The sequence below is a fragment of the Bombina bombina genome, chromosome 8 (genome assembly GCF_027579735.1).
Source record: "Bombina bombina isolate aBomBom1 chromosome 8, aBomBom1.pri, whole genome shotgun sequence".
In the NCBI taxonomy this organism is placed as follows: Eukaryota; Metazoa; Chordata; class Amphibia; order Anura; family Bombinatoridae; genus Bombina; species Bombina bombina.
The window spans coordinates 268,191,043-268,205,073 of NC_069506.1; the positions used below are offsets into that span (position 1 = coordinate 268,191,043).

The following is a 14,031-nucleotide window of genomic DNA, read 5'->3' on the forward strand; positions in this document are numbered from 1 at the left end:
TGTTTTGAGGCCCCCATGTTGCCACTCTTCAGAGGAGAGCCAAAGAGAACAACAACTTGCAATTGGCCACCTTAAATACCTTTTCTCATGATTGGATACACCTGTCTATGAAGTTCAAGGCTTAATGTGCTCACCAAACCAATTGTGTATTCCAATTAATCAGTGCTAGGTAGTTACAGGTATTCAAATCAACAAAATGACACGTTGCCCAAATTTATGCACCTGTTTCATTTCGTTTTGATGCATATTGCACATTATCTGTTAATCTAATAAAGCTCATTTCACTACTGAAATATTACTGTGTCCTTCAGTCATTTGATAGATTAAAATGAAATTGCTGATCCAAACACCCAATTATTTATAAATGAAAATCATGTAAATTGTCAGGGGTGCCTAAACGTTTGCATACAACTGTATATATACATATTACACACACACACACACACTGATGCTGAGTCATTAAGCAGTTTAATAAAAAGAATTTGATTTATTGCAGAGTATAAATATTGTTTTAATCCAGTATTTCATTCTTTTTAGGGAGCCCATCTCCAGTAACCCATGAGATAGTAACTGTTGGAGATCCTCTGCTGTTATCTTCTGGCCTTCGCACCATTGGCTCACGGAGACACAGCACATTCTCATCAACCCAGCAACAGAAATCCACTCTTTCCTTGCCTGTCCGGGTTAATTCCCCCAATCTTAGTTTGCCCACAATAAGCACCTTAAAGACTTCCACTGAGAAAAGTGTCAGCAATACTGAGAACTTAAATTCAGGAACTGCAACAGTGGCAGCTAAAAACAATCACACTTCTAGCAATGGGCATAGAACCATGGGATTCAAAATGGAAAAGCAGGCAGAGCTTAAACGTACAGGAGTTTTTGAAAACGTTGCAAAAATCACCACTCCAAAGACAGACAAGTCAAAAGTATCTACTCCACGAAATTCAGACCCTTCTGTTCACCAACTGAGCCCTAAAATTCCCTCTAAGCCACAAGGAATGTCTACTCCTGAGTCCAGCACAAGCAGGGCAGGCGTTTTGAAAGACAGTGGTATTCTGCTTAATTCTAAAGTTGTGCCTAGTACACAATATCAGAGAGTAACAAGGAGGGATAAGGATCAAAGAGAACTGACAGTGGTGGAGAAATGCATCTCTTTGGGGGAAGAGAATGATTCTAAAGCTCAGTCACACAGTCTTGGATACTCATCAACCAAAGATAGGATGGCAAAAGTAAAGAATCAGCCACTGGAAAACTCAAAAGAAAAGCATTCCAATAACTCTATTTCTGACCACGAGCAAGCAATAGAAGATATTCAGCGGCAGCCAGACACAAATGGAAATCACACTGCATCTGATGCTTCCAGATTTAAACCAAATGCACACAGCAAACCAGCAGATAAGTCTGTACGCAGTACAGGTAGCTCACAAACAGAAAAACAAGACTCCTTAGTGGGTGTAGGGAAAGTGATGCTAACAACTATGAAACCCGATGGAACTCCTGATAAAGAAACAGAACCCCCAGGTCTGGTATCTCCGATGCTGATTGCAGAGTCACAAGATTTTACAAAGCCCCCTGATGATTCAGATAGGGCAGGAGCGGTAACAACAAACCATAAAAGCCCTATTGCTGACTCAGAACCACAAACAGGTAATGCTTACCCTTCACAGGACTCCAATCTCCTACTTCAAGATGGGAGCAAATCTCAAGAAGACAGTTCCTATAAACGTCGCTACCCAAGAAGGAGTGCTAGGGCAAGGTCTAATATGTTTTTTGGACTTACACCTCTATATGGTGTACGTTCTTATGGTGAAGAAGACTTACCATTTTGCAGCAGCACACCGGGGAAGAAGCGTGCAAAGAGGTCAGCAGAGGGACAAGTGGATGGCGCAGATGACTTAAGCACATCAGATGAAGATGAGCTATATTATTATAACTTTACTCGGACTGTGGTTTCCAACACTGTAGATGAAAGACTTGGGGCACGTGCTTTGTTTAGAGAAGATGATCAACGCAACCTACATAAAATACCACAGCTTGATGGAGTAGATGATGGAACAGAGAATGACTCAAGCATAACTGTTAATACAGGAAAGTCAAATCAAGCAGATAAGCGAAATGTAAAGGAAAAGAGTGCAGAAAAATTGGATGTGTCAGAGGAACAAGCTGAAAAAGGTCAGACTGGCAAAGGCCACAAGCCCACAGATTCCAAAATGGATAATTGTCACCCTGTAAAGCAAGATTCTCTTGAGCTGAACCTGGACACACCACGCAGAAGCCATGGCGGAACAGATAAAAACTTGCTAGACACCTTCAATGCAGAGCTCCTCAAATCTGATTCAGATAACAACAATAGTGATGATTGTGGAAATATTCTTCCAATTGATATAATGGATTTTGTGCTGAAAAACACACCATCCATGCAAACTTTGGTAGAAAGTCCAGAGTCATCATCTTCTGAGCTGCTTACATTAGGAGAGGGCCTGGGCCTGGAAACTAACCGTGGAAAGGATATGGCTTTGTTTGAAGTGTTCTCCCAACAGCTTCCAACTTCGGAACCTGGTGATGGCCCAGTGCCCTCTACAATGTCAGCAGAAGAGCAATTTGAGCTGCCGATAGAGTTACCCTCAGACCTCTCTGTTTTGACAACTCGCAGTCCAGCTCTCCCCAACCAGAACCATGCGAGACTGGGAGTAATCTCTGAATCTCAGCTACCCTCCTCAGGTGAACAGACTTTATTATCACTCCCTTCTTCAGACACAGGAGAGAAGAGGGCCACAGAGAAGAATGTAACGTCAAATGATGGCAAACAGGCACTCCTCAATCAGACTGTCGACCGAACTCCAGAAGGGCATATAACGCCAGACAGGTTTATCCCTGGGCATATAGATCCAGAGCATATATCAAGTCCATCATGTTCCCAGGTTGAAAATGCGGGAAGTCAGGAGCTGAGTCAGAATAGTGGTACGCCAAATATGCAGGTGCCAGTGTCACCTTCTGTACCATTACAGAACCAAAAATATATTCCCAATTCATCAGAAAGCCCAGGTTCATCTCAAATAACCAGTACCAGTATACAGGGCACACCTCCCCACCTTAAAACAGCAACTGAAAAATTGGTTGTGGTTAATCAGAATATGCAGCCTCTCTATGTTCTTCAAACTCTGCCTAATGGCGTTACCCAGAAAATACAACTTGCTCCTTCTGTACCACAAGGCACCAGCCAAATGGAAGGAGATGTTCCAGTGGTGGGTCCCATGGGAGGTGGGATCACCTTGACCACTGCCCTTAATCCTGCCCTAACTTCTCCCTTTTCCCCTGCTAGCAAAGGTCTTCTCCCAATGTCACACCATACACATTTGCAACCTTTTCCCACTGGGCCACAGACTGCATTTATTCCTAGTCTTTCCAACCAGCCATCTGGTCTCCTCATTGGGGTACAACCATCTTCTGACCCGCAGCTCATTGTATCAGATGCAGGGCAAAGGGCTGAGTTGGGCAGCACCTCTAATTCTCCTGCTCCTATCATGAGCAAGAAACGGCAGATTTCACGTTTAAACTCCCGGAAAAACAAAAAGCTGGTGCCTTCTGTGGCCCCAGTCAATAGGCATGGCCCTGATGTAGTCTCCAATATGACACTTATTAACTTTTCTCCATCCCAGTTGAGTGGACTGCCTAACCACCCAGGGCTGATAGATTTAGGTACCCTTGGAAATACTACTCCACATCGTAGCATTCCTAATATCATCAAACGCTCCAAATCTGGACTAATGTATATTGATCAAACTCCTCTTCTCCCACAGGGTATTAGTGGCTCTGTAAGTAGTGGACCTAGCGTTATTGGTCTAGACACAAGTCACCTGACTAGTCACGTTCCTGGGCTTACAACAGGCTCCCCTGTCCTAAATGTGGTGTCCATGCAGACAGCACCATCTGCTCCTCCAGTAACAGGCCATGTAACCTTGACTAACCAAGGCATTCTGAGCCCCCCTGAACTTGGCTCAATAAGCAATTTTCTTATTAAGACCAGTACACAAGGCCTTGGCATTCAAGATAATAGTGATGCTCTCTCAACTTCCCCAAGCATGTTCCCGCAGAGATCTGCAGCCAGCATGGGAACCACTTCAAGCATTTGTGTGGTGCCTAACACACAGTCACTTGCCAAGCCGATAAATGAACCAGACTGTTCCTATACAATGCCTTATCACACAAGCCGAGTCCTGACTAGCAGGTCAGGGATAAAACGTGACACATCTGATGACCCTCACGTCAGAACATCCACTCTCCACTCACCATCTTCTGAATCTGAGAGCAAAGTCACCAAAGCCACTTTTACCTTATCTCCAGGACTGCAGACAGCAAGAAGCCCTACCACAGCCTCACAGAAAACAAAGAGCAAAATCAAGAGACAGGCCCAGTCTGCTGATAAAACCAGCAGGAAAAAGCACAAGGCCTCACACCCCTCCCAAACAACAAACCGCACACAAGTAGCAGAGAGGGAGGAAAAAACACCAGTGTCCATCCTTAGTGGGTAAGCCTTGTGCAGTGTTGACCATTGTCTGTTGTTTTTTTGTTGTTTTTTTTTTTTTTTTTTTTGCCAATACAGAAGGGATAATTGGCACACACACAATAAATATTTATGCATGCGTGTATGTGCGCATATATATATATATATACATACATACATACACACGCTCACAAACTTGTATATGAAACTAGATTTATACTTGATCCTAAATATCAAATTTAATACTGGTGGAAACAGTCTCATCTCAAACTTGGAACTGATATTGTAAGGGAACAAAATTGGAGTTAATACTGAGATTACACCTAGCTGTGAAACTCACTTTGACTACAAAGGACGCAGTAGTGGTTTGAAATGTAAACTGCGTTAAAACACCTTTTAAGAAAAAGCTGGAATTTGTTAAGCATTTTATTATTGCGCTATAGCTGTAAGTACATCCCCAGGGTCCTTGTCCCTGGATCTAAAGCAAAATACTGCTTAGAACATTTGTGCCAAACCTACATTGGATTAAATTAATTCATGCTGTATATTGGCAACAATTGTTGTTACAACTTGTATAAATTATGGATTTTAAAGAAAGATTGCATTTTAATGCAGCCTTAATGATAAGGAGAAAAGAAAAGTTACCATGGGCATTCAAGATTTCTTTCATGTAATTAGCAAGAGTCCATGAGCTAGTGACGTATGGGATATACATTCCTACCAGGAGGGGCAAAGTTTCCCAAACCTTAAAATGCCTATAAATACACCCCTCACCACACCCACAATTCAGTTTTACAAACTTTGCCTCCCGTGGAGGTGGTGAAGTAAGTTTGTGCTAGATTCTACGTTGATATGCGCTCCGCAGCAGGCTGGAGCCCGGTTTTCCTCTCAGCGTGCAGTGAATGTCAGAGGGATGTGAAGAGAGTATTGCCTATTTGAATTCAATGATCTCCTTCTACGGGGTCTATTTCATAGGTTCTCTGTTATCGGTCGTAGAGATTCATCTCTTACCTCCCTTTTCAGATCGACGATATACTGTTATATATACCATTACCTCTACTGATTCTCGTTTCAGTACTTGTTTGGCTTTCTACTATATGTAGATGAGTGTCCTGGGGTAAGTAAGTCTTATTTTCTGTGACACTCTAAGCTATGGTTGGGCACTTTTATATAAAGTTCTAAATATATGTGTTTAAACATTTATTTGCCTTGATTCAGGATGTTCAATATTCCTTATTTCAGACAGTCAGTTTCATTATTTGGGATAATGCATTTGAATATTAAATTTTTCTTACCTTTAAAATTTGACTTTTTTTCCTGTGGGCTGTTAGGCTCACGGGGGGCGGAAAATGCTTCATTTTATTCAGCTACTCAGATTTCAGACAGACTTCTGGTCTATTTGTTATCTTTTTTGGTTTTAGGAAGGTCAGAAGGCTTCTGCCATTTCTTTGCCATCTTGGTTAAGCTTTTGATTCATTATGCTTATTTGGAGTCGGATTATTCCCCGTCTCAGAGGATTACGGCTCTTTTTACTAGGTCAGTTTCTACTTCCTAGGCTTTTTAAGAATGAAGCTTCTGTTGATCAAATTTGCAAAGCAATGACTTGGTCTTCTTTGCATACTTTTACTAATTCTACCATTTTGATGTTTTCTCTTCTTTAGAAGCAGTTTTTGGTAGAATAGTACTTTAGGCAGCTGTTTCAGTTTGATTCTTCTGCTTATAATTTCAAGTTCTTTTTTTTTTTCATTATTAAAATTGAAACTTTTGATTTGGGTAGTGGATTAATTTTTCAGCGGAATTGGCTGTCTTTATTTTATCCCTCCCTCTCTAGTCACTCTTGCGTGGAAGTTCCACATCTTGGGTATCTGCTATCCCATACGTCACTAGCTCATGGACTCTTGCTAATTACATGAAAGAAAACATAATTTATGTAAGAACTTACCTGATAAATTCATTTCTTTCATATTAGCAAGAGTCCATGAGGCCCACCCTTTTTTGTGGTGGTTATGATTTTTTTGTATAAAGCACAATTATTCCAATTCCTTATTTTTTTGATGCTTTCGCTCTTTTCTTATCACCCCACTTCTTGGCTATTCGTTAAACTGAATTGTGTGGGTGTGGTGAGGGGTGTATTTATAGGCATTTTAAAGTTTGGGAAACTTTGCCCCTCCTGGTAGGAATGTATATCCCATACGTCACTAGCTCATGGACTCTTGCTAATATGAAAGAAATAAATTTATCAGGTAAGTTCTTACATAAATTATGTTTTTTTTAAGAAGATTGTTGCCAATTTGAGAATACACTCTTAACTAGGTTTGCCACCCCTGCACTAGGATATCACCGTGCTTGACCTTTGCAAAGAACTTTAATCTGCACTGACAAAAGGATGGCATTTGTGGTGAAGATTGGTTGCATCTCTAATAGCTACCAATTGAGGGTAAACCCAGTCTTATTTGGGAGGGGGGGGTGATATCCTTTGGGAAATAATTGAAAGATGCAGTTTTTCTCAACAAAACTATTAACTTTACAAAAAAAATAATACACTTAGTGGACAGCAGCCATCAAATCCAAGACAATTTTGAAAATAGGGAAAACGTATGAATGTAAATCAATCCGTTAAAGGGATAGGAAAGTATAAAAAAAAAATTAACTTGTACGATTCAGATAGACCATTTCATTTTAAGAGACTTTTTTTCAAATGTGCTTTGTTCTCTTGGTATCCCTTGTTGAAGAAGAATACGCACATATCCTACTCTAGTGGGAGCTAGTTGCTGAGTGGTGCCTTCACACATTTGTCCCTTGTGATTGGCTAACTAGATGTGTTCAGCAAAGGATAGCAAGATAATGAAGCAAATTTGATAACAGAAGTACAGTAAATGAAAAGTTGTTTAAAATTGTATGTTCTATCCAAATCATGAAAGAAAATGTTGGGGTTTCCTGTCTCTTTAAGAGAAAACTGTCTGACAAAATAAGATATTTGGTATAGTTATATTTTATAATAAAACTACTAAGAACCATCACAATAAGTATTATAACATTTGTTTATAATACTGGCAAACAGCAACTTAAGAGGCAAAGCCTTTTCTTCTGCCTTTGACTTTATATAGAGAAAAAAAGGCATAAGAGCAGACTATGCAACAGTGATCAATTACATACTTATTTTTTTACTTTCTAAAGTATACCAAAAAATACTCCACCCCATTAATTTCATATTATATTTGCCTCATAGTTTTCACATCTTTAGCAGTTAATTTCTACCAGTATTGTTCACAGAGGGTACTTTAAAGGGATACTAAGCCCAATTTTTTATTTTATGATTCAGATAGAGCATGCCATTTTAAGCAACTTTCTAATTTACTTTTATTATTTTTATTTTTATTTCTTAAGACATGGAGAGTCCACTTCATTCCAATTACTAGTTGGATATTCACTCTTAGCCAGCAGGAGGAGACAAAGAGCACCCCAGCAAAGCTGTTAAGTGTCACTTCACTTACCCATAACCCCCAGTCATTCTCTTTGCCTCTGTCAATGGAGACGTGAAGTTGGTGTCTGAAGATATTTTATTCCTTTTTCGGGTACTTTTCCCTGCAAGCAAGCATTGGGGTTTAGCTGTGTCCATGTCAATCTCTTGAGTGAGAGTAGTGTTGGCTTTCAAGCAGTTATAAAGTAGTGAGGCGGTCCTTGCTTTGTTTTCTAACATATTTTCTGCCCTCGGTATAGAAAGTTACTCTGTTCTTTCTTTTTCTACAGGTCTCTGTAAGGAGTATGTCCTTTCACACCTTATTAGCTGTCTTCTTCCTGACCGACTGCTAGATTTGCAGGTAAGTGCTTATGTCTTCTAGGTACTGGAGACTTGCACTATCTATTTTAACTCTGCATTAATTTCATGGGACATTTATAATCCTTTAGTAAGGATTCCTTGGGGCAGTTTGATTTTAACTTCATAATATTTCATGTGGTGAATGTTTGAAACAGTTACTCAGTTTTTTACTTCAGATTATGAAACGCGCACTTTTTTACTTATTGCACAGTTTCTTTTGATGCCGCTCACCTGACCTCCCAATCTTCCGTGTCTGAGAGCGGAGTGGTGGAATTTCTGTGAGTTTCTCTTCGTTGCGGCTGTGAGATATCGTCTCGTCGACTGGAGAATCAGTAGTTCGTTCAGTCTCTGAAGGTTACGGTAGGGCACCTCAGCTTCGGAGGTGTAGAGGTGTATTTTTTATTTATTTGCCTAGCAATTTGAAGAAAAAACTTTTTTTCTTCAAGTGACTTTCCTTGCTTTTTGGGCCTCTATCAGCTATGGAGAGTGAACAGGAGTCTGTTCCTTTTAATAAATGCTTATTATGTTTGGAGGCCCAAATTGTCTTACCTATGCAATTTTGTTCCTCATGTTTAGATAAAACGTTAAAATGTAAAGACAAGTTACTTGTTTCTGACCCTAATGTCTCTCAGGATGATGCTGTTCAGGCAGTGCCATAGCTTTCTCCTCACACGTCCCAAGCCGCAACGGCTTCACATACAGTGCCCTGCAGTTCCACTCAGACTTCTGGAGGAGTTTATTTGCCAATAGATTTTTCCGCACAGATATCTTCTGCGGCATCTGCAGCTTTATCTGCTTTTCCCATGATGGGGAAGCGCAAGAGGAAATCTAAACATTTTTCTGAGTGTAAGGTGTCTGTCCCGTCTGCGGCTGCGCAGGTTGACCTCCCTCATAAGTCTGATGAGGAGGATGCCTCTGTAGCTTCTGAGGGTGAAATATCAGATTCAGACAGTATAAATCCTTTGACTGATTCTGAAGAAGTAAACTTCAGATATAAGCTTGAACACCTTCGTTTACTGCTAAAGGAGGTACTGGCTACTTTGGACGACTCCGATTCTTCTGTTGCTGTCAACCGTAAGAAATCAAGTAAGCTTAACAGATACTATGATGTTTCTTCCTCTGTAGAAGTGTTTTCTGTTTCAGACCGTATCGGAGATCATTGCACAGGAATGGGATAAGCCAGGGATACCTTTCTCCCCGTCTCTCCTTTTTAAAAAGAAGTTTTCTGTTGCTTACTCCATTCGGGACTCATGGTGTACGGTGCCTAAAGTAGAAGGAGCTATTCTGGCTAAGAGAACCACGATTCCTATTGAGGATAGCTGTTCTTTTAAGGATCCCATGGACAAAAGCTGAAGTTTTATTTTAAGAAAATGTATGTCCATTAGGGTCTACAATGGCAACCTGCAGTTTGTATTGCCACAGTAACAAATGCAGCATTTTATTGGTGCAATGCTTTGTCTGAATTGATTTTAGAGGAGACTCTGTTGGAGGAGATCCAAGACAGGATTAAGGCTCTCAAGCTAGCCAATTCCTTCATCTCTGATGCTAACATGCAAGTCATTAGACTAGGAGCCAAGATGTCTGGCTTCACTGTCCTAGCCCGCAGGGCTCTGTGGCTGAAATCTTGGTCAGCTGATGTTACCTCCAAGTCCAAGCTCCTGTTGCTACCTTACAAGGGTAAGACCCTGTTTGGTCCTGGTCAGGCGGAGATCATTTCTGAAATTACGGGTGGAAAGGGGTCCTTTCTACCACAAGACAAGAAGAATAGACCTAAGGGACGTCAGAGTTCTAATTTTCGTTCCTTTCATAACTTCAAAGGTCAAAAGTCTTTCTCTCTCTTCTCTAAGCAGGAGCAGTCCAGGTCCTCTTGGAGACCCAATCAGACTTGGAATAAGGGGAAGCAATCAAAAAAGTCCTCATCTAAGACTAAGTCAGCATGAAGGGTCTGCCCCCGGTCCGGGATTGGATCACATTGGGGGCAGACTTTCCTTATTTCGGCAAGAGTGGATACGAGATGTCCCAGATCCTTGGGCTGTGGACATAGAATTCAAATCTCGTCCTCCCAGGGGCAGATTTCTCCTCTCAAGGTTATCTGCGGATCAGGTAATAAGAGAGTCATTCTTAAGCTGTGTTCAAGACCTTTCTTCCCTGGGAGTGATTGTTCCAGTTCCATTAAGGGAACAGGGTCTAGGATTCTATTCAAATCTGTTTGTGGTTCCTAAAAAGAGGGAACTTTTCGACCCATTTTAGACCTAAAATGTCTCAACAAGTTTCTCAGGGTACCATCCTTCAAAATGGAAATGAATCGTTCCATTCTTCCTTTGGTCCAAGAGGGTCAGTTCATGACGACCATAGACCTGAAGGACGCGTATCTTTATGTTCCCATCCACAGGGATCATCACCAGTTACTGAGATTCGCTTTTCTAGACAAGCACTTTCAGTTTGTTTCTTTTCCGTTTGGCCTTGCCACAGCTCCCAGGATTTTCTCAAAGGTTCTGAGGGCTCTTTTGGCAGTTGTGAGGGAATTGCGGTGGCGCCTTACCTGGCAACATATTGGTTTAGGCGCCATCTTTTCAACAAGCAAACTGTCATACAGAGATCTTGTTGTCTTTTCTACGTTTCCATGGATGGAAACTGAATCTAAGGAAAAAGAGTTCCCTTGTTCCAGATACAAGGGTGTGTTTCTTGGGAACCATTATAGATTCCCTATTTATGGAAAATTTTCTGACGGAGGTCAGAAAATCCAAACTTCTCTCTTCTTGCCTCTCGCTACAGTCTACTGTTCGGCCATCAGTGGCTCAATGCATGGAGGTAATTGGTCCTTGATGTTCGCTTCCATGGACATCATTCCCTTTGCTTGATTCCATTTGAGAGCTCTGCAGTTTTGCATGCTCAGACAATGGAACGGAGACTTTCAGATCTGTCTCAGAGGATAGATCTGGACCAGTTGACAAGTGACTTTCTCTCGTGGTGGATTTTTTAGGATCATCTGTCTCAGGGCACATGCTTCCGGAGACCCTCCTGGGTGATTGAGACCATGGGCACCAGCCTGCTAGGCTGGTGAGCAGGCAGTGACTCGTTAAAAGCACAGGGCCTATGAATTAAGGAGTCTTCTCTCCCCATAAACATCTTGGAGTTGAGAGTGATCTTTAATGCTCTGATGGCTTGGCCTCAATTGTCCTTAGCCCGGTTTATCAGGTTTTAGTCGGACAACATCACCTCAGTGACTTACATCAACCACCAGGGAGGAACTCGGAGTTCCTTGGCCATGAAGGAAGTGACTCAGATAATTCAGTGGGCGGAAGCTCACAATTGTCTTCTATCTGCTATCCACATTCCTGGAGTGAACAAATGGTAGGCGGATTTTCTAAGCAGACAGACCTTTCATCCCGGGGAGTGGGCTCTCCATCCGGAGGTGTTCTCCAGGTTAACCCTCAAGTTGGGGGTGCCGGAGTTGGATCTGATGGCGTCTCGTCAGAACGCCAAGCTTCCAAGGTACGGTTCAAGGTCAAGAGATCCTCAGGGCGCCCTGATAGATGCTCTGGCGGTTCCTTGGGATTTCGGTCTAGCATACCTGTTTCCCCCGTTTGCGCTCCTTCCACGAGTCATTGCTTGTATCAAACAGAAGAGAGTGTCTGTAATTCTAATAGCTCCTGCATGGCCTCGCAGGATCTGGTTTGCAAACCTAGTGAAGATGTCATCTCTTCCTCCTTGGAGGTTACCTCTGAGGAAGGACCTTCTAACTCAGGGTCCTTTCCGCCATCCAAATCTTGTTTCTCTGAAGCTGGCTGCATGGAGATTGAATGCTTAGTTCCGGCTAATCATGGGTTTTCTGAGTCAGTCATTGATACCATGCTTCAGGCTCGCAAGCCTGTTACTTGTAAAATTTACCATAAGGTATGGCGTAAGTACCTTTATTGGTGTGAATCGAAGGGCTACTCTTGGAGTAGGGCCACGATTCCTAGAATTTAGTCTTTTCTCCAGGATGGTCTGGAAAAAGGTTTGTCAGTCATTTCTCTTAAAGGTCAGATTTCTGCTTTATCTATTCTTTTACATAAGCATCTGGCGGATGTGCCATGTGTTCAATCTTTTTGTCAGGCCCTGGTCAGAATCAGGCCTGTGTTTAAACCCGTTGCTCCTCCTTTGAGCCTTAACCTAGTTCTTAGAGTTTTGCAGCAGGCTCCATTTAAGCCAATGCATTCCATAGATATTAAGCTGTTATCTTGGAATGTTTTGTTTCTTATTGCTATTTCTTCTGCTCAGAGAGTTTCGGAACTCTCGGCTTTGCAGTGCAATTTGCCTTACCTTATTTTTCATGCGGATAAGGCGGTCCTTCGTACTAAATTGGGTTTTCTCCCTAAGGTGGTTAAAGATAGAAATATTAATCAGGAAATTGTTGTTCCTTCTCTCTGTCCTAATCCTTCTTCTCATAAGGAACGTCTGTTGCATAACTTGGTTGTTGTGCATGCTCTTAAATTTTACCTACAGGCTACGAAGGATTTCTTTCATGTAATTAGCAAGAGTCCATGAGCTAGTGACGTATGGGATATACATTCCTACCAGGAGGGGCAAAGTTTCCCAAACCTTAAAATGCCTATAAATACACCCCTCACCACACCCACAATTCAGTTTTACAAACTTTGCCTCCTATGGAGGTGGTGAAGTAAGTTTGTGCTAGATTCTACGTTGATATGCGCTCCGCAGCAGGTTGGAGCCCGGTTTTCCTCTCAGCGTGCAGTGAATGTCAGAGGGATGTGAGGAGAGTATTGCCTATTTGAATGCAATGATCTCCTTCTATGGGGTCTATTTCATAGGTTCTCTGTTATCGGTCGTAGAGATTCATCTCTTACCTCCCTTTTCAGATCGACGATATACTCTTATATATATATACCATTACCTCTGCTGATTTTCGTTTCAGTACTGGTTTGGCTTTCTACAACATGTAGATGAGTGTCCTGGGGTAAGTAAGTAAGCTTATTTTCTGTGACACTCTAAGCTATGGTTAGGCACTTTTTTATAAAGTTCTAAATATATGTATTCAAACATTTATTTGCCTTGACTCAGGATGTTCAACATTCCTTATTTTCAGACAGTCAGTTTCATACTTGGGATAATGCATTTGAATCAATCATTTTTTCTTACCTTAAAAAATTTGACTTTTTCAGATGAATTTTTAAATGAACATCATCATTCTGATACTGATAATGGTTCTTCTGGTTCAGAGGTTTCTGTCTCAGAGGTTGATGCTGATAAATCTTTGTATTTGTTCAAGATGGAATTTATTCGTTCTTTACTTAAAGAAGTATTAATTGCATTAGAAATAGAGGATTCTGGTCCTCTTGATACTAAATCTAAACGTTTAAATAAGGTTTTTAAATCTCCTGTAGTTATTCCAGAAGTGTTTTCTCTCCCTGATGCTATTTCTGAAGTAATTTCCAGGGAATGGAATAATTTGGGTAATTCATTTACTCCTTCTAAAACGTTTAAGCAATTATATCCTGTGCCATCTGACAGATTAGAGTTTTTTGGGACAAAATCCCTAAGGTTAATGGGGCTGTCTCTACTCCTGCTAAACGTACTACTATTCCTACGGCAGATAGTACTTCATTTAAGGATCCTTTAGATAGGAAAATTGAATCCTTTCTAAGAAAAGCTTACTTATGTTCAGGTAATCTTCTTAGACCTGCTATATTTTTAGCGGATGTTG

At 41.3% G+C, this 14,031-nt stretch overlaps 1 protein-coding gene across 2 annotated transcripts in view; it reads left to right on the plus strand.

Annotated features, from left to right (window-relative positions):
* The first annotated feature begins 431 nt into the window (after positions 1 to 431).
* Positions 432 to 14,031, plus strand: part of LOC128639127 (histone-lysine N-methyltransferase 2A) — a 173,706-nt gene continuing 160,106 nt past the window's right edge. Inside the window, exon 1 of one of the 2 annotated variants that reach the window (XM_053691296.1) lies at positions 432 to 4,528. In XM_053691296.1, coding sequence (XP_053547271.1) covers positions 831 to 4,528 — 3,698 coding nt within the window. In that variant the 5' untranslated portion in view covers positions 432 to 830. The remainder of the gene's footprint in view (positions 4,529 to 14,031) is intronic. The other variant, XM_053691295.1, reaches the window with a different exon arrangement.